Genomic DNA, 26,099 nt, shown 5'->3' on the forward strand with positions numbered 1-26,099 from the left:
GTGAGGAATCGGGTTTTTGCTTCTCTTTTCGTGTGGTTGGAACGAATGTGAGAACAATAAAAAAGATCGTTGATTGCCGTGGATGTCGAACAGATGCAGATGTATGGAATCATTTTATAGGTTATAACACACATTCCTGGCTTCTGTTAGTTTTGCACACAATACTTGTACATGTTGTATATAAAAGACAAAAAAGACCCTAAGAGAGCAGCCAATAAAAATCTTCGAAAATAAAGTCCAGTGCGGACACGGAAGACCAGCTGATTTTTAATTCCCAACCTGTAGGGCTATGATACATGTACGTGTACACATGTGCCAATGAGTAATACAAAAAGCACTGCCTACAAGCTATTCCAAAACCGCAAACTTGACGGCGGCGATAGGGAAACAAAACCTTTTGACAGGCAGGTTGATGGCTGCATGCTGATGTATCACGTTACGTCTTATCTCCTCACCAAAAGAGACAATACAAACGTGATGCTGGATGACAGAAAGCACGAAGTATGCAGTCACTGTTGTGGATATAATTGTCTGCTTTTATCTTATGAGGGTTGTGGGAACATTCTGAACAAATTAGCCAGAATACCGCGGTATTGAAATCCAATACCGAATTAGTCGGTATTCTGGTATTCATGGATTGCTAGTCGGTATTGCTCGGTATTAAAAACAAAACCACGGTATTCGGTAATACCGAAATACTGCCCAAGCCAAGTGCTTTCATCAGTTTCATTGCAAAAATTCTGCACAAGTATAATGCACACTATGCAGCAGCAAGTGCCAGGGCAAGTTTGTTTTTCTGTGTATCTGCTTTTATGTTATTTCATTAATTCTGAAATCTGGAAAGCCAGTGGCAGTATTCTCCGTAGCTGCTATAAAATTATCATGATTACATACAGGTTATGCTGGAATGGTTGCGGCTTGAGCTCCAGTTGGATCCCAGTACAAACGACGACTACATGTGAATAAGGGCCATTTTTCAACTTCGTCTCTGTCTCAGGCTTTGTCTATAAAACCAATCCCTAATTGTAGGCCTGAAGCATTTTAATTAATTTGAAGTACTATAATATTTGGTTCTTTTGCATCAAACTTGATTGTGGCACTGTCAGTCTTACATTGTACTATTGCGTTAACAACTTCAAAGTCAGGTAAAAAAAACATTTGAGGCCTGCGACCGAGCTGCAGTCAAGTATTGGAAAACTACATGTACATAGTCCGCCAAAAAGCAGGATGCCTGGCTGCCAATTCCGTTCTGAATGTGTGTAGGACAATTTGAACAAATCTTTGTTTTGGAGGCTCTAATACAGATTACAGATTTCTACAGTTTCAAAGTAAAAAAGCTGCTAGCTTGTCAGAAATTGTTTGAATAGAAAAGCTCTTGCCTTTAAACTAGGGAAAAATTCTGATTACTCAGTTACTTTTATTCCAATTTCTCACATTATGAAGTTCTAAATAACCTCCCTAAACTTCTCAATGGTATAGCCCACAGACATTGTTGTTCAGGGTTCATTTATTGTTGAAGCATGTGAGGCAATATGAATAGTTCATCACAAACCGATGGACAGATTACTGGCCAATGATTGCAGCCACAGTCTCCCTGACATCATTTTTGCACTGCTAAAGTGGGCGGGTATCTGGCACACTTTCAAAGATTGGGGCTGCACATACAGTGCTGCCATGTGGTTGGGTTTCGGTGCCCTTCTGTCTCAAAGGGCATTCTGTCTGAACTTTTGATGTCTTCCAGTGCAGTAAGTGATCACATTCGACCATTACCTTGGGAAATTCTCATTTGTGTAAAATGTGTTTTTTTTCACAAGTGTTTTGAGTTCATTCGCATTATGGTGGATAGAATGAAGCAATAATTATAAATTATACAAAATAAGGTAAACAATACTTGAAATCTGAATTTCACACGGAGAAAAATTGTTTCATAAACATGAAGTATGACAGTTCAGGCATTACTCATCGGACCCACCAAGCTAGCTATTCTACAAACCCTTCACTTAGTTTGGACAAAAATTATGAAACAGGAAATTCCAGATTTTTGTGGATGGGGCAGTAAGGCTGTTCTACATTTACTTGTTTCAGTCACAAAGTTCAAAACTTCAAGACACAAAATAACTAGCATCAAAAAAATGGATCTGTGTGTAATTTGAAACATCCAGATTTAGATAATGGGTTTTGCCCTTACCCAACGTATATTAATAAGCACTGTATGCTCAGTGCTTGTCTGCTTACAAAAAAAACCTCACAAGCTTACTCGGGTGGGACTCGAACCCACGGCCTCCTGCTTACTAGTGAAGATGTCGTAACCACTCGACCACCAAGCTTTCCAGGGTTGGCTGGCCGGTTTGAGTCAAGTGAAGCAGCAGGTACTGCGAACTATTTTCAAGATGTATTTTTGCATTGGAGAGATGTAAATTTATATAACGGATTTTGCCCTTACCCAACGTATATTAATAAGCACTGTATGCTCAGTGCTTGTCCGAGAGCTTGCAAAAAAGTCCCAAGCTTACTCGGGTCACTACTTTATCCGTTGTGTGCAGCTGGTGCATGCACAGTGCTAGCGCTAGTGAAGACCTGACTCCTTCCATTTAGGTGCAATCTTTGCCATTCAGTTTGGTCCTAATATTGTCACAATCAGAGCAATTTTTTATGGTACGTTTTCCAGCTCTAAGGCCGAAAACTGATGGGAAAAATCCCCACCTCATATTGAATTTTATATTCATGTGATTTTGAGCACACAATGAGCTTGAGTGTGTATGCAGCAGTATGAAGCAGCAGGTACTGCGAACTATTTTCAAGATGTATTTTTGCGTTGGAGAGATGTAAATTTATATAACAGGTTTTGCCCTTACCCAACGTATATTAATAAGGGCAACGCCAAAATACATCTTGAAAACATACAGATTGTTCGGAATGAATTTAGGAACCCATGAACTACAAGTAGTTTACTTCCTTTCAACATGACACAGAAGCCTTGGATACTTGTAGTTGGCAACTCTTGCTACATTTTTGGACTAAGGTTAATAGGAGGAAAGGCTAAAGTTTGTTGAACTGAACTGCAGCTGGCCCAGTCGACCACAAGTCTGTCAGTGGAGACTGCCGAAATAAAGCAGGTGTGCCCTGGATCATGATCATGTACAGTGTGGTAGTATGTGTAACTTAATCGGTACTCCATAACAATCACTACTCATTTTTCTACAGTTACTACATGTAATCGTGCTGCCGCAATTAATCGATTAGTTGCAAATCCACTAGTAGTGAAATGAGTAGGAGGAACTAATCATGATTAATCGAGATAATCGCCCAGCGGTAGTATCAAATGTGGTCTCTGAATAGCATAAGAAGATTAAAACTTTTTAGTTGGCTTTTCCAAGCCCTGAACTCGGCCTGATTTGGAATCTATAGATGGCACTAAAGAAAAAGATCTTTATGCATATCAGATGGTCAATGAATTTTGATGTTCGTCACCTGTTAGCCTGGAGGATGGCTAGATGTCTTACCCGTGTTCTGCCAAAGGCTGGTGTGACTGTCAGAAGGGGTTGATAGTAATGGAAGATGCTAAAGGACATGTCCAAAGAACTTTATAAGACTGTGCAGCCATGAGTGTGGTTGATAACAAATTGTTCATTCTTTTTTCCTTTTGTAAAATTAAAGATGGAAGTCCTGAAGAATACAAACAAGAAACAGCATTAACCTGTAATGAACAACACAGTTGTCAAGGCAAGGTGCTGGAGATCAATATTGATATCCCTGGAACTTCTCACAGCAGTGACAGAAAGTAAGAATGAATTGTAAATGTCTGTTCCCCTCTTTGTAGTAGTGTTACGTGTATGATTGAATGTCTTAACTTGTGCATTTAGATCTAGATGACTAGTCAGTCAGTGCTGATGACATATGCTGCAAGGTATGAGACGGAGAGAACCCCCCCCCTGCTTTGTGTTGGTCATTGTCTCGCAGGAATCTGGGGAATTCCTTGCAGACATCTGGGGGGACATGTTAAGTAACAATAGTCTGGAATGTGTATAGGGATTGGACATGTTGGGGGGTACCCCTCGGTCTCATTTCTTGCTGGGTGTAGCTGATGAGTCTGAATGTGTGATTGCTTTCTCAAAACAGTGTGGATCTGACATGGATCTGTTAAGGGTCACTTTTGTGAATGAAAATGTCCCTGATGTGCATTTACGGGTAGTACTGGAACCAGGTACATGTACATGTACCTGGTTCCAGTACTGTTGGTACATGTAAATAAACTCAAAACATACTCAAATGCCTTATCAAGGGACGACAGCAGAATTATGAAAAAAATTATTTTTTTTTTAAATGTCAAGAGGAATGATAGTCATGAGTCTCATAAACTCAGTCACACACTAAAGATCGATTCTGCACAAAGTTGTCCTGTTGGTCAGTGTTTTGTTTTTCTTTCTAAGTGGATTTATTATTTTTTCGTCATGCTGAAAAATGTGGCATTGTTTTTAACATTGTTCGTCACCACAGTTACGAGCGTGCAAAGGCCACATTTAGCCAACAGCAAATATCACACACATTTTGCCTCAGTAAAAATTTTCCCTAGGACTCTTTCTATTACTCAGTAACGATACTCTTTTTTGTGTGGTTTCAAGTTTCGTGGTCTGATATCCATCCATTTGATATCTACATGTACGTTCCTAATGGCAACAAAACAAATAAAAAAAGCCACACCTCGAAGTAAACCCTACATGTGCTTGTGCCGACTCAAGTGTTGACATCATGGACATCCAGCAAATACCATTTCACCCGCCAGTTTTGGGTTCTCTGCAATTTTCGTTAATGACAGTTGGTGTATGTCCGCAGAATTATGAGCATGATTCTTGTTAAAGGCATTGTACTCCTTAACTTTTGCTGTGATTTTGCATAAACAGCTTTTTTACACACTGGTGTATGGGTAATTCCAGAAATTAGGGGTCCAAAAGTGTGACTTTTTGTGTCCTTGTTACATCTGACCTTAGTTATTTGACATGGAAATATAGTCGTTTTCAAAGTATTACTATTTTTTGACAGGTAATTTGCATTAATTCATCACTCTCAGAAATTAGAAAATGTGTTCTGAACTTACAAAATCATACATGTATGTCAGATGTAACGGGGAAACGGAAAAAAATGGTCCCGTAATTTCTGGAATTACCCATACACGTGTGTTAGATGATACATTCTTGTTGACATGCAATCAAATTCAAGGGCATTTGTATAACTCTGGAATTGGTGGGAGAGTAGGAAGTCTGCCTTTCTTTGAGAAGTATTTAGCCATCTGCGGAGCATCACGGTTCGTCTAACTGGTCCAAAGACACCTTTATGGCATTGGAGAACTCATGGGTCTTCTTGTCTGCGTAACTTTGTTTTTCTTGAGCTTTGCGGATCCACCAGGCATTCTGAATCTCTCGAAGGTCACGTACATTGGCTCGCTCTTTTTTCCATTTCTGTAGGAGAGAGCTGGATGACGGATTGGTATGGCGGGCCTTGAGAGCTGACTTCTTCTCAAAGAGGGGGAGAATCTCATTGGAAGATTTATCGAACCGATCAAGGTTCCTTTTAGTGATGCCGAGTGTTTCTTCTGACGAGAGCATCTGAAGTATTAATACCCATATATGTTCAATCTTGAAGATGCTCCTTGTATCATCGGGATATCGTCAGTAGCCATTGTAGCATCCTGCCTGTGTCGATTTGGATGTAATTGAGACAAGTGTCAGGGTCTGCATAGAGTTGACTTTGAACATCAGGGTTCAAGAGGGTGGCTCTGGTGATATGCGGTTTCAGGGGATTGTTTCCTTACAGGATGTTGAAGAACTGCCCGTTGGATGGTCCGTCCAGCATTCTGCTGCGAGTGTGGACCGGGTAATGAGCACGTCACAGATGTCGCAGCACCTTTTAGATGTGGTCCAGCTGGTGCCAATGTTTAGATCTTGGGTGCATCCATGTTGTTGAGTAGGTGAGTTGTCTCCCATGGCTGTTGTGCCCTACCTGCCTGGATGCATGTATGTACAATGTAGTTACATGTATTTTGACCGGGATGCATCAGACAGGTTTCCCTATTTGCATCACTTTCTTTTTTTTTTGCATGGTGGCGGCGAGGCAGGAACCAGTGTACTGAACTTCATGGCTCAGTTTAAAGTGCTTTTGAGGTGCTTTAAATTACATCTGTTGAAAACTATACTGAAAGGTCTTTGTTGATGAGAGTTTTGGTTTTAAGTCATCTAGTAGAAACATATTGACTTCAAACTTTTAAACGAGTCCAATTCCAATTGATTTGCCTGGTTGTGAACCAAATGTTCTTCAAAATGTACGCTTTCTGCCTAATTATCACCAAATGTTCATTTTACAAATTCGAAGGTGCAAGTTTGTATTCTAAATGATCATGTCGACCATGCCACATTACTTAATCACCTTAAACTGTGTATTGGGATAGAGGTTTTTGCATTATTAGACTAGGTTATGTCCTATGTTAATGACTGATTGCAATTTGTCAGCATCAAGGAAGCAGGCTCTTTGAATATCTCTCTTGCTTATGGGCTACTATAGGGATTAGCCCTTAGACTTGTATTGTTTTCACAGAACATAACACCACTCAGAAAAATCATTGGACAATATGGTATTTGCTATCACTGCTTGGCAGATAACACCTAATTACATGTATGTGTTTCATTCAATTCCCAACAACATACTTCTAAGGTCAATTCAGCAATATAGTAGATGTAAGCAAACATGCATTGATGAAGTAGGTTCCTGGATGATCATGTTGGTGATCCATTCATCATACCATCAAACCAAGTTAGAAATCTCAGTATTATTTTTGATTCATCTGTGTCCATGGAACCTCACATAACAGCAATCTCTAGAAAAGTCTGCCTGTGGATCTTCAATATTGGACACATACATGTACATGTATAGAAACATCTTGACAGAAACCCCACTGAAATACAGGTTCATGCTTTCATCACATCCAAAATAGACGTGAGCGGTTCACTTCTCTATGGCAACAAAGCATTCCAGCCATAAATTTTTCTCACCAGTAAACATTCTCAATTCACACCTATGTTAGATCTCTATTGACTTTCAGTATCACACAAAATTAACTGCAATCTTACCCTATTTGTTTATACAGAATTATTCACAACAATGTCTCAACGTACAAATCCATCAAATCAAACTCATTCACCTACATGTTTACACCTCAGCACACACATTGCACTGTGCTCGATGCTCAAATGAGCTCATGATGCTCCATGAACCCAGGACATACGTGTAGAAATTGTTATTGGAGGTGACAGATCCTTTTCAGTTGCTGTAGCCTGCTTTTAGAACAACTTCCTCAACTGTCAACATACATGTACAAGGGGCTGTTGAACTGAGTGCCATGCTGACTGGCATCTAACTCACAACGTCATGTAAAAAAGACGTTTTTTTCTACTTTTGTGAAAGTATAGTAGTTTGATTATTTAGAAGTATCAATAGGACTTGGGAAATAGGACTTTTGGGACAAACAGTCCCAACCAAATTTAGTGTATGTGGCCAAGCACATGTAATTAAGTAAAGACCTTATTCATGGAGAAGCCATTTGAGTCAAGTTCCCTGAATCTGTCATACTCAGTGTAATGTGTTAAATGGAATGGTGCGAGACTATTTGGGGTTCCAAGTGTAGCCCAATGTGCTGTGTTTGTGCGCCCTCTTGCAATATTGTAATGGCCATGCCTTGCACTCCGTGTTACTGCGTGCGGTGATTGCCATGTTTCCTGATGTTTTGCAAAAGTTCTGACAGAAAATAGTCTTATAATAATCCCAAATCAGCGTGTGTTATAAAGGTGTAATCTCCAATTTATCCAGCAAACTATATTGATTCTTTGCATGTGATCATTGGTTCTAAGGTGAGTTATAATTATTAGAAAATACTGTGATGAAAATATCTTCCTGGTAAGCCGATGGGTATGTTTGTATTTCATTAAAAAGTCCAGGGGGCTAGCGTAAAGCATACCGTCCAGTGCATATCGGGACTATGTGTACATGAAAGAAGCATATCTAGACATGACCAACATACAAGTATTTAAAAGCTTTGTAATTTTAAGTGATTTGGCATCATGTGTAGAGGGTTTCTGGTAGTTGGATCAACATGTTCCACGAATTATTCTTGTTCATGTTATAACTGTGTTTTTTAAGTGCATTTTAAGGTTAGATACTTGTATGTCATGTCATGTCAATCCCCACTGAGAAAGATTTAATCACTTGCTGCCAGGGGACCCATTTTCGAGCACATACATGTAGGCCTTATACATGAAGCTGGGGGGCCTGAAACCGGGACAAAAGAGCGGGGCCTTGTAACAAAAGACCTTGCTCAGTACAAAAGACTGGGCTGCTGGGCATTACTGACTTTTTTCATTCTCAGTAGTGGAGAGAATCCAACCTTGTCTTGAAATAGTATACCACGGTTTTGGGCATTTAGTGTGAGTGATTACTATCGGGGACAAAAGCGCTCCACCACCGCAGCGATGAGCCACACAGCACCGCTGCATGCTAATCTGGCCCCTATTGAAAAGAAGTCAGCAGTACACTGAGCCAGGTTCATGAACAAAAGAAAGTTACATAACACCACACAATCTAGGCTCTTTTTACAAGGCTGCAGGCCTTGCTGAAATACTTGGGCGTCAGTAGATTTTGTCTGTCAGACAACAGTGGCCACCAGACAGTAATTTTTGTGGGTGTAAACGTCTATTAATTGAAACGATAAATTTTTGAAGATTTTTGGAAACTGAAAATCTTGAAATTTGCCGGTATGTGTGCACTGCATTTTTCAAACCACCTGGCAGCATGTGGTTAACCACATCGTGCCGGGGCATCTTTCAACGTTGATGATGCTGGGCCAGCATGACTATCATTTTTTCCGTTTTTCAAAATCCTTCAAAAATTCTTCATTCCATTTAACCGTCGTTTATGGCCGCACAAAGTAATCTTTAGGCACTACTCTAAGTTGACAGGTGACTTTCATTGACGCCCGAGTATTTCAGCCAGGCCTGCAGCCTTGTAAACAGAGCCCAGATTGTGCAGTGTTATACAACTGTCTTTTGTTCACGAACCTGGTTCAGTGCACTGCTGACCTCTTTTCAATAGGGGCCAGATTAGCATGCAGTGGTGCTGTGTGGCTCATCGCTGCGGTGGTGGAGGATTTTGTCCCCGCTGGTAATCCGCTTGCTCTCAATGCCCCAAACCCTGGTATACGGTTTCAAAACAAGGCTAGATTATCACCACTTTTGAGAGTGAAAAATGCCGGTAATGCCCAGCAGCCTGGTCTTTTGTTCGGAGTACGGTCTTTTGTTACAGGGCCCTGTTTCCTTTTGTCCGAGTTCGGACACCGCGGCCACGCATATAAACCATACGGCTCCGATTTCGGAGTCCCCGGCAGGTAGTAGTTAAAGGTCATGCATGTGTACTGTATTTTGGAGTTACTGAACATGATGCATGTGGAAGGGCATGATTATGTGTTCATAGCTGTCATTTAGTTGGTACCTGTAAGTTCCAGGTATACTGCTGGACTCATAATTTCAGTATATGTGTATGGAATGCCGCTAATATGTTACAGTATAATTACTTCATAAGTTTGTTGATATGTGAGAAGAAAACATGTGTACAGTACAGGTCAGAATTTTAGCAGACACTATCAGTGAACCTGACATGCTGTTCAAAGCACGCTTTGCGGTTTTTACGTGTATTGCTGGTCCAAAGCACGATAAGCCTGACCCTGGTGACCAACACGCAGTGAACCACTGCACATGCAGAGCTGTCGCTCCAGCTTCACGTATGCGCGTACATCATGTACATGCACATGTACAATGTATGGCAGTGCACTGAATAAGTGAAATCACATACACGTACATGAACTCGTAGTGCCTGGCTAGCAAGATGACCATCTTGAAGTATTGAAATATGTATCACTATCACAGCTGTTCTCTTTTCCCTGTGGATCGTGAAAGTTGTTCAGTCAGATTACATCTTGAAAATGTCAATTTCAGTGATTAACTGGCCAGTAGTCCACCATATGTGTTTAGCTACTACTAAACTTTTTGTCAAACAAACTTTTTGTAAGCTTTAAATTTTAAACTCATGGGATTGACTGGAGTGACGACTTATATAACGGGTTTTGCCCTTGCCCAACGTATATATTAATAAACACTGTATACTCAGTGCTTGTCCGAGAGCTTGCGAAAAAAGTCACAAGCTTACTCGGGTGGGACTTGAACCCACGACCTCCTGCTTACTAGTGCAGACGTCTTAACCACTCGACCACCGAGCTTGCTGGGGTCGGCTGGCCGGTCCGAGTCAGGTGAAGCAGCGGGTACCGCGAACTATTTTCAAGATGTATTTTTGCGTTGGGGATGTAAATTTATATGACGGGTACCCAACGTATATATTAATAAACACTGTATGCTCAGTGCTTGTCCGAGAGCTTGCGAAAAAAGTCCCAAGCTTACTCGGGGCACTACTTTATCCGTTGTGTGCAGCTGGTGCATGCACAGTGCTAGCGCTAGTGCAGACCCGACTCTTTTCTTTTAGGTGCGATCTTTGCCATTCAGTTTGGTCCTAATATTGTCACAATCAGAGCAATTTTTTATGGTACGTTTTCCAGCTCAAAGGCCGAAAACTGATGGGAAAAATCCCCACCTCATATTGAATTTTATATTCATGCGATTTTGAGCACACAATTAGCTTGAGTATGTATGCAAGGATCACCGCCGTGGGGGCTGTCTTGACTAAAATTTGGCTAGCAGACCAGCAAGGTCAAACTCTGTTTACATTTTGTGGATTTCTTTCAAAATACTTTTCTCTGATTTAGGAAATGTTTTGTCCTCTAAACTGCTAGTTATAATTTTCTCTGTTGAAAAATTGATTTCATGCTCGAATATTTTCTGTGCCTAATTTGGAAGTTTTGGGAGCAATTCAGACATGAACCAAAAGTGTTGTCCATGTGGCAGTTTCTTCGATCCTGTATGGACAAACAAAGCACTTTATCTTCGCAAATGATTTGAGATTTGAAGATAACTTGAGCTGCAGTCAAACTGAATACTTTTTGATGTGGGAAATTAGGAAAATGACTGCTCCGGTCAACAAAGGCCTGGCTGTTCTGGGGTTTGCATGTAGCGTGTGCATGTTTATACTCGGCAGATTGGATTGCAGTGTCGGCGTTCTCTGTTAATCAGGGGTCAGCGTGTTTCGTGTTTGTGGTTAACTCCTTTTGTGTTTGTTTGACTCAATACACGCTGACATGCTAAGCATGTTTGCATGTCGGCTAAAAATCTGACCTGTTTCGTACATTAGTACATGTACATATTGTGGCGGTTTCGTCTAAAGAACTGCATCGGGACGAGCTCCCAATCCACGGCAGCGAGCAATCTTGCTGGGCAGGCATGGGAAGCGTATCCGTTTTGATGGCAGTCTACCGCCAGGTGCGCACGGCACACCACGGCACACTCACCCACCCACACTGACGGAACTGACGGCGGCACAGAAATCAAAGGAGCAACAGACACTGATATTCAGGAGACACTGGTTTAATCTTGGTCTTTTTGTCTTGACTCCTCTACAGGCGAACACCTATCTAGGAACCTACTCACTAGTTCCATCACAATAATCTGCTTAACATATGCGATGATTGGTTATTCGGGGACAAACTGTTGGATCAGATATCCCATTAGATTTACTAATTACATTCACAATTTACCCCTCTAGTGATGTCAATTGGTGATACAGGCTATCTGATTTCCGTGGTAACAATCAATGTCCTACCTCACTAGATCCTGATCAGGCAAGAGGCCCTGGCCACGCGGTCTAGGCCTTATATACACTACGCCATTGCAGTCTGGCACTCCACCCGGCATTGTACCAACATGCGTCAGACGGCTAGGAACTAGCCTGGAGCAGCACAAACCACGGAATTGCCCATCGATTTCGACATAATCGATTCTACTAGGCTACTTTACACTGCATTGTGTTACAATACAGTGTTTGTTTTATTTGGTTCTCATCCCTAGGCTTTCAGCTTTCACCTGTTTACTGGTTTTATTGCTTGATGTTAAAATATTTACGCAACTGCCATTACTCATTTTTGGATAGTGGTCATTCGGTATCACTATACCTTAATCGTGGTCTTGATATCACAATATCTTGCTTAAGGGGTGGCGGTCATTGGGTATCGTCAATCATGAAGTGTGGCCTGATTGTTGTGGTCATGGGTATCACAATTACTTTGAGTGAGGGTGGTCATGGGTACTGCTTAATTTTGAATGAACAGACTAGAAGTTCATTTACATGAAATCTAGAGTTAAAAAAGCATTGCTATGGCAGAGGGATGAACTGAACAAAGTTCTTGTTAGCTTTCAATAGATTAGCTACCATTTAATCTGGAATAGAGACCCAGCTGGAATGGAGACTCGTACAACCTCCACATCTCCAAGAATCAAACTTTTTGGGGGGATCCACTGTACCTTTAATTTCAGTACCTTTTCTTCTGATTCAAGCAATGCAAGTAAACAGCTATTGCCTTTAAAGGTTATCATAATTTCTGTTCATGTTCATACAAGAAATACATCAGTTAAAGAATGTTGAACAAAATATGTAAACCATCAAGTGGTTTTTTTTGGTAGTAAGTCAAAGTATGAAAAGAATAGAATGGACCTTTCCCTTGAAATATGCAAATAAGGCAGGTGCATGCGCATTACTACCACTGGTTGGCAAAGTTCCTAGAATCTGACATACCGATAACAAGATAAATCTCTGTACATGTATGCTTGCAACTAGGAGCATGTACACGCTGTTTCCATACTAGTATAGTTCGACATGAGTGCCAAACTTAAAGAAAAGGAATTATTACTTTCCAACCTCAGGACACTGAAAACTTCCATTAGTTTTGAGAAAAGCGTGCTGAAGTGTCCGAAAAAGGCTGTAATACGGTTTTGTTTGACCTTCAATGTGCTAGGTTTTGGTTAGAACAGCTCTCCTACACTGCCGACAGTGTTGACGCCGTGCTTGCCAACCAGTGGTAATAGTGCACATACGACCGTCTAATTTGCGTATTTCATGGGAAAGGTCCCTTGGTAGAGGCTGTATCCATATTACATGTATAACACAATTTTTTTATTCAAGTGTTATCAACTTAGTTTTGTTGTAAGTCTATCAAAAGTATGTTATATTTTTTTCAGGTTCACAAGTAGTTATGACTGGTCAAAGCAAATCCAGTTGCAGGTCAACCGCTTTAACAAGGCTTTTCAGCTGCAACTTCACAAGGCAAGTACACCACCTATGCCTTTAACAAATTTGAAGGAACGTATAGTATTTTTTTTAATTACATGTATATTCATTAATTGTGTATGGTGAAGTCAAGGACACACGGAAGAACAACTTTTTATAACCAAGAACCTTTGTTGTGCCAGGCATACCTATCAGAAAGTGTAGCAGTTTGTGTACAGGCACATAATTAATATCAGTATATTCATTACTCCCAAAAAAAACCAAGTATATGAACACAGAAGTTGTGTTTTTGGACAGCGGTGCTATGTTACTGGCTAGCAAAATTGATCAGCACACGATAACAGTTACACGAAGTGCAATTCTTAAAAAGTACTAAAAAAAGGGTGTCCACGAGAGGACCACGCAGAATGTGATAAGGTGGGGGTCAATGGATTTGGCTGAAATATGCTATGTATGGGGTCACATATAGCCTTGAGGTTGTGCAAACTTTTATATCAATCTGACCTGATCTTCAGGAAAAATGGCCCAATATATACTTTTTTAGTAAAAAATGTGTGATTTTCATAATTTGGGCCTAAAATTTTATACGCTTGCCGTTTTACAATGGAAAGCGCTAGAGTGAAATTTGCAGGGTTTTGAGCTTGCATCCTGCCCTAAACCTGATGTCAAAATTGAGGGGGAAAAGTGTATTTTGAGGCAGAGGCAAGCCTTTACTAAGGAGTACCCCTAAATTTGTGTCAAAATTAGAGCTATCTTTGAGTAGCTATGGGGTCATTAGTGCGGGTCTTGAATGAATGAAACTCTGATGAAAGAAAGTCCTTATTGTGGTCTTTTGGCAGCATCAATAAAATATTTGTCAGCAGTTTCATTATGGACTTGCAGGAGCCTTATTTTAGCCTCATATTGTGTATTAAGCCATCTATCAGTCGAAATTGGTACCAGTTTTGATTTTGATTGCTCGTTTTTTATGGTAGTCTCGATGCATTGTAAAGAAAGAAAAACTCTATTAACCTAAATGATATCATTTTTTATCCTTAAATGTTTTATTACTCTGGTATTATGGTGAAAATGACAGATTTCCTTGGGATGAATAGTATCCTAATTACACAAACTGGGCTTTTGTTGCTTGTCAGTATATTCTGCAGATATCATAAGGATCATGATTCATCTCGTATTTGTAACCCCTTTATGCTAGCTTTTCAGCTTTCTCATTCATATGGTCACATCAGTACATACATGTGCACGTATCAGTGCAAGCTTTTGGGCGTAAAATTGGCAGGTCATTGTTGTGCTGTCAAAACATTGTACACTGTCTTGCTGCAAAGCACGGGCCATTCTAGACTACGGCAATTAGTTGGAAAATAAAAGAAATACACATAAAATAACTCTAGTTTAATTGAAAAAATAATACAAATGTGGCAATACTCATTTCTTTATCGTACAGTCTATATTAATTTACTGTGCGAAAAAAAATCAATATTACACAGACGGTATTGAAAGCATCTGAGTATGCAGCTCCATTCAAAAAGATTTCAGCGAGTGGTTTATATGCTCTGCAACAGTGCAAACAAATGTAGTAAATGTAAATTTCCTGTAACTGACACAGTCATATGAAAGTTTTGCAGAAAATACAAGAGATAGAGACACTTTCTCATCCATCAACACCCTAAAAAAATTAAAACAAAAATGGGCGGGAAAAAACCTAAAAAAATAAAACCAACTACCTAAAAAACTTGGTTGAGTCCATGTCGCAAAACCTTACCCAACTCAAAAAGGCCATGCCTTGTATGGGAAACAAGTTGGGAATGATTGTTCTGGAAATGAACACAAATCATTAAATGATACGAAACTCGATGTATACAGTCTCATAGCCCGCACTGCCTCTGTACGGCATCCACAAGTATACTGGCCTCAGAGTGTGCACTGACTGCGCTGGCTCCTGTCCAGTAGCTAACCCCAAAATTCAAGCAATAGTAGATCATAGAGTTTAGTTCGAAGAATGTCTTTATTCCATGAACTTCCATGAACTGGTACTATGTGCCTTGAAGTTAGTTCGTGGGTAAAACTGGTAAAACAAAATATTACAAACATAAGGTCAGTCCTCCATATTTGTGAAAGAAATTGTGAAAACCAACCCCAATAAACGTACAAAACTTCTTGACTATGTCAACACACAATTAAACAACCCTAAATCAAACTGTCACCAGTTTCCTCTTCACATGCCAAAAACACACTAGTGAAATGACTGTCAAAGGGAAATAATAATGGTGTGTACATCCAGATATATACCATTACAATAATCCATTATAAAGTCCCAAGATTGATTTGTATACACTACACATTACCTCCAATGTGACAAAGGGATCGTATGGTGTGCATTCAGTCACCCACATGTACATAAAAATAATACTAATAAAGGTACAGACTTGTGGGCTTCCAGGCTTCCTCCGACACAATCAGAATCTCATGTAAAGAACTGTCACAGATGTTCTTAAAAGGGTTTAACAAACACCGGGCTCACCCAGCAAAATGTCTCTGTAACGGATGACAGTCATAATGGCAACTTTCAAAATAAGTTTCAAAATACATGAATCTGATTCTGGATTTATGGTACATGTAAACTAATGTGTACATGTAGATTGACATAATCTTATACATTACTAAACTGAGACGGACAAAATAAACCCCTAAATCACAATGAAATGAAACCTTCATAATCAAGTTAACAACACAATAATGGAGCTTAACTTACGTAAAAATATATGGATGCTTAACCCTCAGGTTATAGCTTCTAAAAGCACTATAATTTTAGGGCTCTCAGACACAAAGTTGGAGACCGTGAACACAAAAACTGTTTCAATCGGACGTGTGCCACAGTCTGCAGGATTCTTGTCTGTGGGTACATACCTCCATTGGCAGGGTTGGGAGAATTCTAGAACCTTGTGAACACGATTTGCGACATAAGTATGAAATCGTCTGGTAGTGTTGTTCAAATACCCCAGAACAATCTTACTATCAGTGTGGTAAATCACTTTCAAGGGCTGAATGCCCAACTTGCTGCACACCACTTTGCCGATTTCCATTGCTAAGACTGCAGTACAAAGTTCAAGTCTAGGAATAGTGTGGCCTGATCTGGGAGCTAGCTTTGATTTCCCGAAGACGAATCCTGCTTTTGGCTCCTCTGCATCTACTAAGTATGCAGCCGCTGGAACTGCCACTTCAGAAGCATCACGGTATATACATGTGCAGCACTCCACTTTCAAGGCAAGTAGGGAGGTGCGAAGAACTGACAAGAACTGCAGCTCAGCCAGCCCAGACTTCCATGACTCCCAAGCAGCCCTATAAACTTCAGGAAGGCTATCATCCCAACTGACATTGTGGGTGGTCATATCTCTGAACAGAGCTCTTGCTTGTACCATGACTGGTGCGAGGAAACAGAGAGGATCAAATACACCATTAACTGTTGACAAGATGCCTCTCCTCGTGTAGGGTCTTTTCTCTAGATTGGTATGAAACCTGAAGGTGTCATCACTCACGGTCCGACGGAACACCTAGACTTCACTGTGTAGGTACACCATCACTGAGTGTCAGGTTCCTGATTTTTTTCTGGACCTCTTCTGCCTTGAATGCATCGAGTACTGCCTGGGAGTTTGAAGCAATTTTGTGCAGATTTATGCCGGCCTTCTCCTTCATCATGGCTTTGGTGCACTTCATAAGTGAGATGGCCGTGTCACTGTCATCACATGACCTGAGTCTGTCAACCACGTAAAAGTCGTTGAAGATGAAGTCTTTGACATCAGGTTCAGCATCACAAGCCAGGTCCCTCAGGCCATAATTTGCTACTGTCGGAGAAGGAGTATTGCCGAACACATGCTTCAGCATATGATACTCAATGAGAGGTTTGTTGAAGTTGTTGCTCTCATGCCAGAAGAAACGAAGGAAATTCCTGTGTTTCTCTGACACCGAAAAGCAAAAGAACGTAGACTCAATGTCTCAGCAGACTGCCACTTGCCCTTGGCAAAACCTCATGAGGACACCCACCAAGTCATTGGTAAGGTCGGGGCCCTTCAACAGTACCTGGGCGAGTGGCCCCGGAATTGGGCTGAAGAATAAAAAACACCTCTGATCTTGTCTGTCTTCTTGGGGTGGTACACTCCGAACAAAGGTAAGTACCAGCACTCTTCATCTGCTTGCAGAGGTGGAGCGACTTCGGCATATACCTGAGAAATAACCCCTTCCATGAATGTCAGCATGTGTCCTCTCTTGACGGGATCCCTGTCCAAGCTCTTTCGGAGAATTTGAGCTCTCTTCAAAGCTTGCTGCCGATTATTGGGCAGTCGACTCTTGGCTCTTTGAAGGGTAATGGTGCTGTTCTCTTGCCATGTTGAAGGTTTCCTTCCTTCTCCATGAGGTCAACAAACTGCCTTTCTTCAATGGACAGGCTAACACTGTCAGCTTCATTGTCAAACATGCTTCACATGGAACTCATTCGGACATTGTTCAAGAAAAGTTGGACGTCCTGTGGAAAGCACCCGAGTTCGCAGGGATACAATTTTGTCCCAATGGCCGTCACCTCTATGGACACCCCGAAGGCACACTTCACCAAGCTTCATCTTCTGGGCAAATGGTGCACCAAGGGACCCGATCCTTTGTTCCAGGACGTGGTATGCCTCTAGCACGTCTCTCCCTATCAACCGAGTTGCTGTGCAGTTTTGGTCATTTTCCAGTATGTCAATACCTTTCAGGTGATCGTATGCCCTGGCCACATCAGGTGAAGGAATTTCATCTTTGAAATCTGGGATGAGAGAGCATTCGGTAACAACAGGTAAGTCCAAACTCGCAGTGCCATGAATATCTTGAACTATGAAGTTGTCTGCCCACCTGCCATGTGCCAACTCTTCTCCACTACAGGTACGTAGGGTATAATGCACCTTTCTGTAGTCAATGTTAAACTTGTCAAGCAGCTGATGAGTTGCTAATGTTTTATTACTTTGTTCGTCTATGATATCATACGTCTTGACGCAAGTGCTTTGATCTTTCTTAGACTTCACTAGGACTGGAATGATTTTTGCACAGGACTTTCCAGAGCTGCATGTTGTGTCCCTCACCTTAGAGCAGGCACTCGTAATTTGGGGCTGAGACAAAGTAGGTTGAGAATTTGGTTCCTGTGGCCTGTCCACCAGCTCACTGTGCTGATCCTGATGAAGAATTGTCACGTGCCGTTTACTGCCACATGAGTCACACTTTACACTGGCCTTGCATTCATGGGCTGTATGGTGTGGCTGGCAGCACGTGAAGCATAGTCGGTGCTCCTTGAGGACAGCCTTCTTCTCAGGTGGACTCTGACGAGAAATGCTCTGCACTTCAAGATGGGGTGATTTTTCTTGTGGATGGGGCAGCGCTCTCCATCCTTTGGCTGAATGACCGTCTTGACTTCTGTTGCTCTGACATTGACAGCTCTCTTTTGCATGTCATGTTGCTTGAGATCATGAGGCATCGTGAGGCTTGGATCATTGCGCACCTTGGCCTGGTACCGGGCAACCTCGCAAAACACCTTGAAGGGTGGAAAGGTTACTTGATGCTTCTCCTTGTACCGGGTGCCCTCTATTAACCATTTTTCTTGAAGATTGTAAGACAGCTTCTGTACCGGGGGACGCAATCCCCTTCCAGAGTCCAGATGCAGCAACCCTGGGCAGTTACCCCCATCTTTCACATACTCAGTCTCCGTGAGCAAGTGTCCATACTGCAGGAGTCTGTCATTGTCTCGCTGAGAAAGTTTGAGGAAATCTTCAATGCGGTGTTGGAGGTCTTGCTCTATGGCTTCTGGAGCACCATACTTTCTGTCCAGAAGATCGCATATTCTCTGGAGACCTAAATCTGGCCTGTCTGCATGAGTGGCATGAATAGGTGAAACTAGTTGGCCGGATTCCTTGCCTAGCCACTTGATGGCCTGTTTTAAAGAAGCTTTCCAAGATTTGTAACTACCTGCACGGTCATTAAACAATCTTAGACCACTTGTAACCAACTCTTTCTTTAGTAACATGTTACTAATCTCAGAAATTACATTCATTGTATCTACAGGTCCTGGTGAGGCAGTAGGGACAGCAGGGGTTATTGGGGTGGAGGGCGGAACAGGAGCAGCAGGGGGTGCTGAGGTAGTTGGAAGAACAGGGGAAGCAGGGGGTGCTGAGATGTTATTAGTCTCAGTTTTCACTGGGCAATTCCTGCATCACAAGATTTCAAGTACTGTTCAACCCGTTTCTTGTAATCTTCACTGGGAAGACTCAAACCATCACTTTTAACAGAGTCCCCACTGACAACTTCTCCCTCAAGAACGGCCGCCTCTATTGCAGCCACTGCAGCATCCCTCTCTGCACTTAGTACAAAGATTTCGGCTTCTTGTTGAGCGCTCCGTTGTCTAAGCTCAGCTTCCTTGCGAGCAAACTCCAGTTTCATCTTGGCTGCCTCTGCCTTGGCACGAGCCCTCAGTGCAGCAGAGTTGATGGATGACCGTGCACTAACACCAGTCCATCATGAAACCTGGCTGGTGGTCTCATCCTTTGTCACCGAGTTAGAGTCACCTTGGATAGATGATGATCGTGTTTTGTGTGAGTCCCCTCTGTCTGGATCCGTTTGGTGTGATTGTCCCGACTTTGTCGACATGATGAGTTCTGGTGTCCTTCAGGAGACTGAGCAAGTTAAGTCGTCACCTGGGCGATGAAGTCTTTTTACTATACTGGCCAAACGTTTTGGCACAGTCCCTGGGTTTTCTTTCTTTCCTGTATTTACACCAACAATAAACTGGGCGAGCAAGAAATCCTTCACTTGGTGTGAAAACCTCTTTCTGACCTTGGACAATTTACATGTGTACGAGCCCAACCAGAATGGATTGCCTGAGACATGGAGGCCAAAGCTGCTTCTGAAGTTACAGTCACACCACCTTTCTTTGAATGAGGGGTACCAGCTCACAACTCCCCAATCTTTTCAGCCCACTAAATCTGGTCCAATTGTGATTCCTTGAAGGGACGAAACATAATAATGCTGTCCTGCTGCCAAATGGTGCGTCAGTAGCTCATCGGTGGGGAATGTTTTCACACAGTTTGACTCTGTGCTGGAGAACTGAGAATTTTCTCTGTGTTGGCCAATTGCTCTCGTCAAGACTTTGGGCTCTGTGTACTTTCCAACAGTGTAGTTGCGCAGAATCAAACTGTGTGAAAACATCCAGCATTATCTGACCTCAGATAGATTTTCTCAATTTTTGGATGTCTTCGCTTCAGCTCAAGCAATGAAGCTTCCAATACTAACAGTACACTTCGCCAATTCTGGGTACACTGCTGAATGAGATGAACCAAGCACAGTGAAAAAAAGCGAAATGAAAAAGGTTAGTTTGAGACGGAAAATGCACAAAATCATTCCATTCCATTCAACTGCCAAATCATAGAGTGTAACAATACAATGAGGTCATTGACAATTTATCATGTATGTTTGAGAAGTTATGATCGCAACATTTGCATTTGTCTTTTCTTCATTCAGTGACATAACTACAAGAGGTTAATTATAGGAGGCATGAGGGGGCTTACATATGAAATACTGTGATTTGTATCTTCCAGCTCTTACCTCCAATTCACTACCAGATTTTATTACAGTAACAGTCACATGTCAAGATGTGCCTTTTTTGCCAAAGCAGTCTTGTTGAGCTTCCATAAATCGCCTGGGCAGATATTTCATAGCCCAGTCTGTGGTCAGAAGTGCTTCCGAAGAAGTGAAATTTGCCAGGATATCCTCTTTGCATTTTTCCTGGGCCACTGTTTGCACAATATGATGTTTTAGACCAATGATGCAGTCCTTGGCATACTCAAAATCATACGCTACTTCCTCCTCCCCGTGATGAATACCTGGAATTAAATAAAGATCAACAAATAAAAATCAGTGTCATGAATGTACACCAAGAATTCATTCTTGAGAGAATTGATGTGTTAGAAATTCCATGGGTCCCTACAAAAGAGACCCTGGGAATGCAAGGTATGAGAACGAGTAAAACTAGGGGGCACTAGAATTCCAACGAGATTGGCGGATGCACAATATTCCCATATTAACCAAAACAGGAAGTCAAATACTAAAGTTAATTCTATTAAAAGGGGCGGGGTAGAAAGTTACACAAAACTTGAAGCTAAGGAAAAGAAAATGAGAGTTTCTGTGTTTGCAACAGAACATGGGGCTTTCCTGCAATTCTGGCTTTTGGTTGGTACATGTAATGGATTTTCAAGCCATTTTGGCAAACTTCGCCACAGACATACAAATACATTTTTGAATTTTTCAACCAAACGCTAGAGGGCACTTGAGTTTTTCGTGATGTCGCTGGTACAGTTTTTTGAAGAATACAATGTACCTGAGACTGGAATGGTTTAAAGCAAGTTCGTCTCTTTTACCAAATTTAAATGTCAAAATGTCTTTAATTTAAGTCATGTCCAGTTTTGACTAGAAGCAGGAGTCAGGTGATTTCACATACACAAGTAAATGTGAACCCAAGTGCAATCTGTTACTTGCTGTTAAAAGCTAATTGCAGAACCTTATGATTGATTTTATAAGAATCAAAATTAACAAATTGTCACTGATTGTTATTGAAACCTGATGATGTCATCATAACATTATTCATCTAGCATCAGCTGTGAACTGAGGGTTTATTGGTGTAAGTTTGATGAAGATTGCTAAGTGATGCAAAGGCAAAAACTAATTATGAATTCAATGGGTTGAAATAAATATTCAAATTATGAAACAAACTGTATAGTGAAACTGACTAAGTGCTTACAAATGATTATAAAGATGAACAAAGTAATTGACATGAGCAGGTTTTGAACCTGCAACCTCCTGAATGCTGTACTAGTGCTTTACCAACTGAGCTGACCAGCCCTTCCTTAGTGGCTCTTCCCATACACGTACAGTGTATGTCAGTATCTTGTTGGGGGATGCTAGTCAGAAGCCGTGAAACCTGAAACAGCATATAGGCGGGAATCACACCCCACTTACATGATTTAACCCCTTGAAGTGATGAGCAGGAATCACTCAGGAGGATACGGCTTTTTAAACACAAATACTGAAACAAACTTCGTAGGGAAACTGGCTAGGTACTTACAAATGATTATGAAGATGAAGAAAGATATTGACTAGTGCAGGATTTGAACCTGTAACTTCTGAAATACCGTACTGGTGCTCTATAATTTGTGTTCAAAAAGCCATGTCCTCCCCAAGTCATCCCATCACTCAGGGAGAATGTTGTCATGATATGCATGGAGGACAGTCTACCAGTACATGTGCTGTATGTCTTGTGATCTTTGGTTTATGCCTGTTTGATGAACATACAAATTTGTTAAGGGACTGAGGCCCGTACAAGAAAAATTTCTATAAAGCAGTTGGCTTTTTGTGGTGAAGAACAAGGAGAAGAAAAAGGAAGAGAAAATCAGAACAAAAAGGAACCTATCATTTGCTTCTTTAACCACTTCATGCCGGGGCATTTGTCAATGTTGATGATGCTGGGCCAGCAAGATTATCGTTTTTTCCTTTTTCAAAATCCTTCAAAAATTCATCATTTTATTTAACGGTCGTTTATAGCCGCACCAAGTAATCTTTAGGCACTACTCGAAGTTGACAGGTGACCTTCATTGACGCCTGAGTATTTCAGCCAGGCCTGCAGCCTTGTAAACAGAGCCCAGATTGTGCGGTGTTGTATAACTGTCTTTTGTTCACGAACCTGGCTTAGTGCACTGCTGACCTCTTTTCAATAGGGGCCAGATAAGCGTGCAGCCGCGCTGTGTGGCTCATCGCTGCGGTGGTGGAGCACTTTTGTCCCCGGTGGTAATCCGCTCGCTCTCAATGCCCCAAACCCTGGAATACGGTTTCAAAAGAAGGCTGGATTATCACCACTTTTGAGAGTGAAACATGTCGGTAATGCCCAGCAGCCTGGTCTTTTGTTTGGAGTACGGTCTTTTGTTACAGGGCCCTGTTTCCTTTGTCTGAGTTCGGAGACCCTGGCCACCAATATAAACCATAAACCGTCTCCGATCCTGGATTCCCCGGCAGGAAGTGGTTAAACTTGATTTTAGGTAGTTTTTGAATTCCCGATCCTGTACAAAAAATCCTAGAGATTCCTGTTGTCTAATTAGCATGCTGCATATATGTACATTTCACTTACTGTCATGTTTTCTCCAGCTGGGTAATTTACTTCAGAAAATAAATGAGCAGTCAGATGCATTCGTGTGTGATTTCTCTGAATGGCTGTATGCGAAATATTTTTGGGGAAACTGTACCATTTCTGGAGAGTTAATGATTGTTATGTGATGTATTGAAAAATCAAACCAATGTTGTACCTTCTAGTTTTCATATTTCCTTTGAATACAGGCTCACCTTGTATGCCTCATTGCCAGTGCTTTGTACAGAAGTAAAATGTGTAACAATGCAGAGGTGCAGGCGAGGGCACTCTCACAAGTGCCAATCCACCTTGTGCCTAGAATGCCTTCCTTGGGTACTCGTACGTTTGAGCTGAATTGGCTTTTGGATGTCATCGAATGGTAAGTTTGTTATTGTTTTTAGCTTCCTGCCAATTGTGACTCGTTAACATACTGAGCTACATTGTGCGCGATGAAAACTACATTGGAGTTTTTCCCTGACGCCAAATTCCTTGCAATGAAATTTCTTGTCTCTGATTACCCTGTATTTCTTATTGGAAACTCAATTGCAATATCTGAAGGATTACAGCCTTAGACGTATCTCGTGATACGTCAAACGTTGTAAGCTATTGGTGGGAATGGAGGAGATTTATACCGTCTATAGTAGTGTGCCATTATCAGAAAGACGACTGTATATGGATAAGACCATTCAGACTTCGTCGATCTCGGCAAAAATGGGACAAGATGTTGTTAGACAAGGGAGAACCTGAATAAGCCCGTTCAGCCGGATTAAAGTTTATACGAAACAACTCGTCGCAGTTAGGAGGATAGTTTTAGAAGGCAAAAACAGGAGGCTGTTCACCACGACTAGGAGGGTGTTTTTAGAAGGAAAATGAAGGAGCATAGGAGTTTTTTAGCTGTTCCGGCAACTTTGCCGAAACAGTATTGTTTTTCTGATTATCTTTTAGCTGGTTCGGCAGTTCAGCCGAACCAGATATTGTAATCGTTCTGTTTTTTTTTTTCCCTGTTTTTTTTAGCTGGTTCGGCAGTTCAACCGAACCAGGTATTGTAATCGTTCTTTGTTTTTTTTCTTTCCTTTTTTTTTTTTTCTTCATCTTCAGCCAAGTTCTTCTACCCCTACACTTCGGCATCTAGGAAAATCAGAACAATTTCAAACTTGGAGGATAGTTGTGTGATCATCCAAGGACGGTCCTAGAAGAAATTCACAGTGATAACTTAAGTAGTTTATTTATTATTGATTTTTTAAGAATTAATTTTCCCCCATAGACTTTGTACACAGATTGCACACAGTTTTCGGACTGTCCTATATCAGGCTATGAGGGCGCTATTGCAGAATTACGGTCACACATGCCTGGGCTTTCAATTTTCAACAAACTGTCCCATATTGAACCATGTATGGCGTTGTTGCACAACATAGGGTTTGTACGCACATTGTCCCGCATAATGCGTGAGCAGTCCTCAACTTCGACTGAGAATTACAACCAGAACGAAGAAGAAATCAGACTAAATTTTCCCTTCCGTTCGATCGCAAATATACCCAAGTGTCCAAATATTAAATAATATTTCATAAGTTTTTCCCAGTTTAGACAAAAATCACGTGACATGAAATTAAAGGAGCAGTTTTCCTACACACGTGTTTCTAGCCCATTGACTTTGTACACGTTTTTGAGCGACAATTTTGGTAACTTTGCAGTCTTTGATCGTTCCCAAAAGTGATAGGCAACAAAGACCCCGATGCAAGATTTATTGCAAAGGGATGACGTCATAATGACATCATCACCTTATTTTATATCTATTTTTGAATATTTAATATTTGCCCATAGGTTTTGTACACGTTTTTCTACTTAACACAAGTGAACAAGTAGTCTTTAACTTTGGCGCAAGATTACTATCAGAACAAAGGGGAAATCAGGTACTTTACACTCTGTTATTTTATTTGAAATATGCCTAAGAGTCCGAATATGAGGTAATATTTCATAAAAATTGTTCAGTTTAATATTTCATAAAAATTGTTCAGTTTAAGCGCCAATCACGTGACATGAACTTAAAGAAGCAGTGTTTCTGCAAACAAGTTTATAGCCCATTGACTTTGTACACATTTTGGAGCAACAATTTCTGTAACTTGATGTTATGAAGATGCCAATGCAAGATTTATTGCAAAGGGATGACGTCACGATGACATCATCACCTTATTTTATATTCATTTTTGAATATTTAATTTCTCCCCATAGGTTTTGTACACGTTTTTCTACTTAACTCAAGTGAACAAGTAGTCTTTAACTTTGGCGCAAGATTACTATCAGAACGAAAGAGAAATCGGGTACTTTACGCCGTGTTGTTTTATTTGTAATATGCCTAAGAGTCCGAATATGAAGTAATATTTCATAAAAATTGTTCAGTTTAAGCGCCAATCATGTGACACGAACTTAAAGAAGCAGTGTTTCTGCAAACAAGTTTATAGCCCATTGACTTTGTACATGTTTTTCAGCGACAATTTCTGTAACTTTGCAGTGTTTGATCGTTCCCAAAGTAATAGCCAACAAAGACCCGGATGCACGATTTATTTCAAAGGGATGACGTCACGATGACATCATTGCCTTATTTTATATTCATTTTTCAATATTTTATATTTGCCCATATGTTTTGTAC

The 26,099-nt window shown here is 41.0% G+C and overlaps 1 protein-coding gene across 11 annotated transcripts in view; it reads left to right on the forward strand.

The window, feature by feature from the left end:
* The window catches only part of LOC110985000 (DNA repair protein complementing XP-C cells-like), a 196,105-nt gene that overhangs the window by 12,468 nt on the left and 157,538 nt on the right, over positions 1–26,099 (forward strand). For 10 of the 11 annotated variants that reach the window (XR_015425063.1, XR_015425062.1, XM_087136113.1 and 7 more), the window contains exons 3-5: positions 3,658–3,781; positions 13,218–13,302; positions 23,662–23,831. Coding sequence is in view for 9 of the 11 variants with exons in the window: in XM_087136113.1 (XP_086992239.1) it covers positions 3,658–3,781; positions 13,218–13,302; positions 23,662–23,831 (379 nt within the window). In the remaining 2 variants the exon portion in view is untranslated. Of the gene's footprint in view, positions 1–3,651; positions 3,782–5,462; positions 5,966–13,217; positions 13,303–23,661; positions 23,832–26,099 lie in introns of those variants that run through there. The other variant, XM_087136121.1, reaches the window with a different exon arrangement.

The sequence above is a fragment of the Acanthaster planci genome, linkage group LG04, assembly GCF_054643075.1.
Source record: "Acanthaster planci isolate LZ-2023a linkage group LG04, COTS_SCS, whole genome shotgun sequence".
In the NCBI taxonomy this organism is placed as follows: Eukaryota; Metazoa; Echinodermata; class Asteroidea; order Valvatida; family Acanthasteridae; genus Acanthaster; species Acanthaster planci.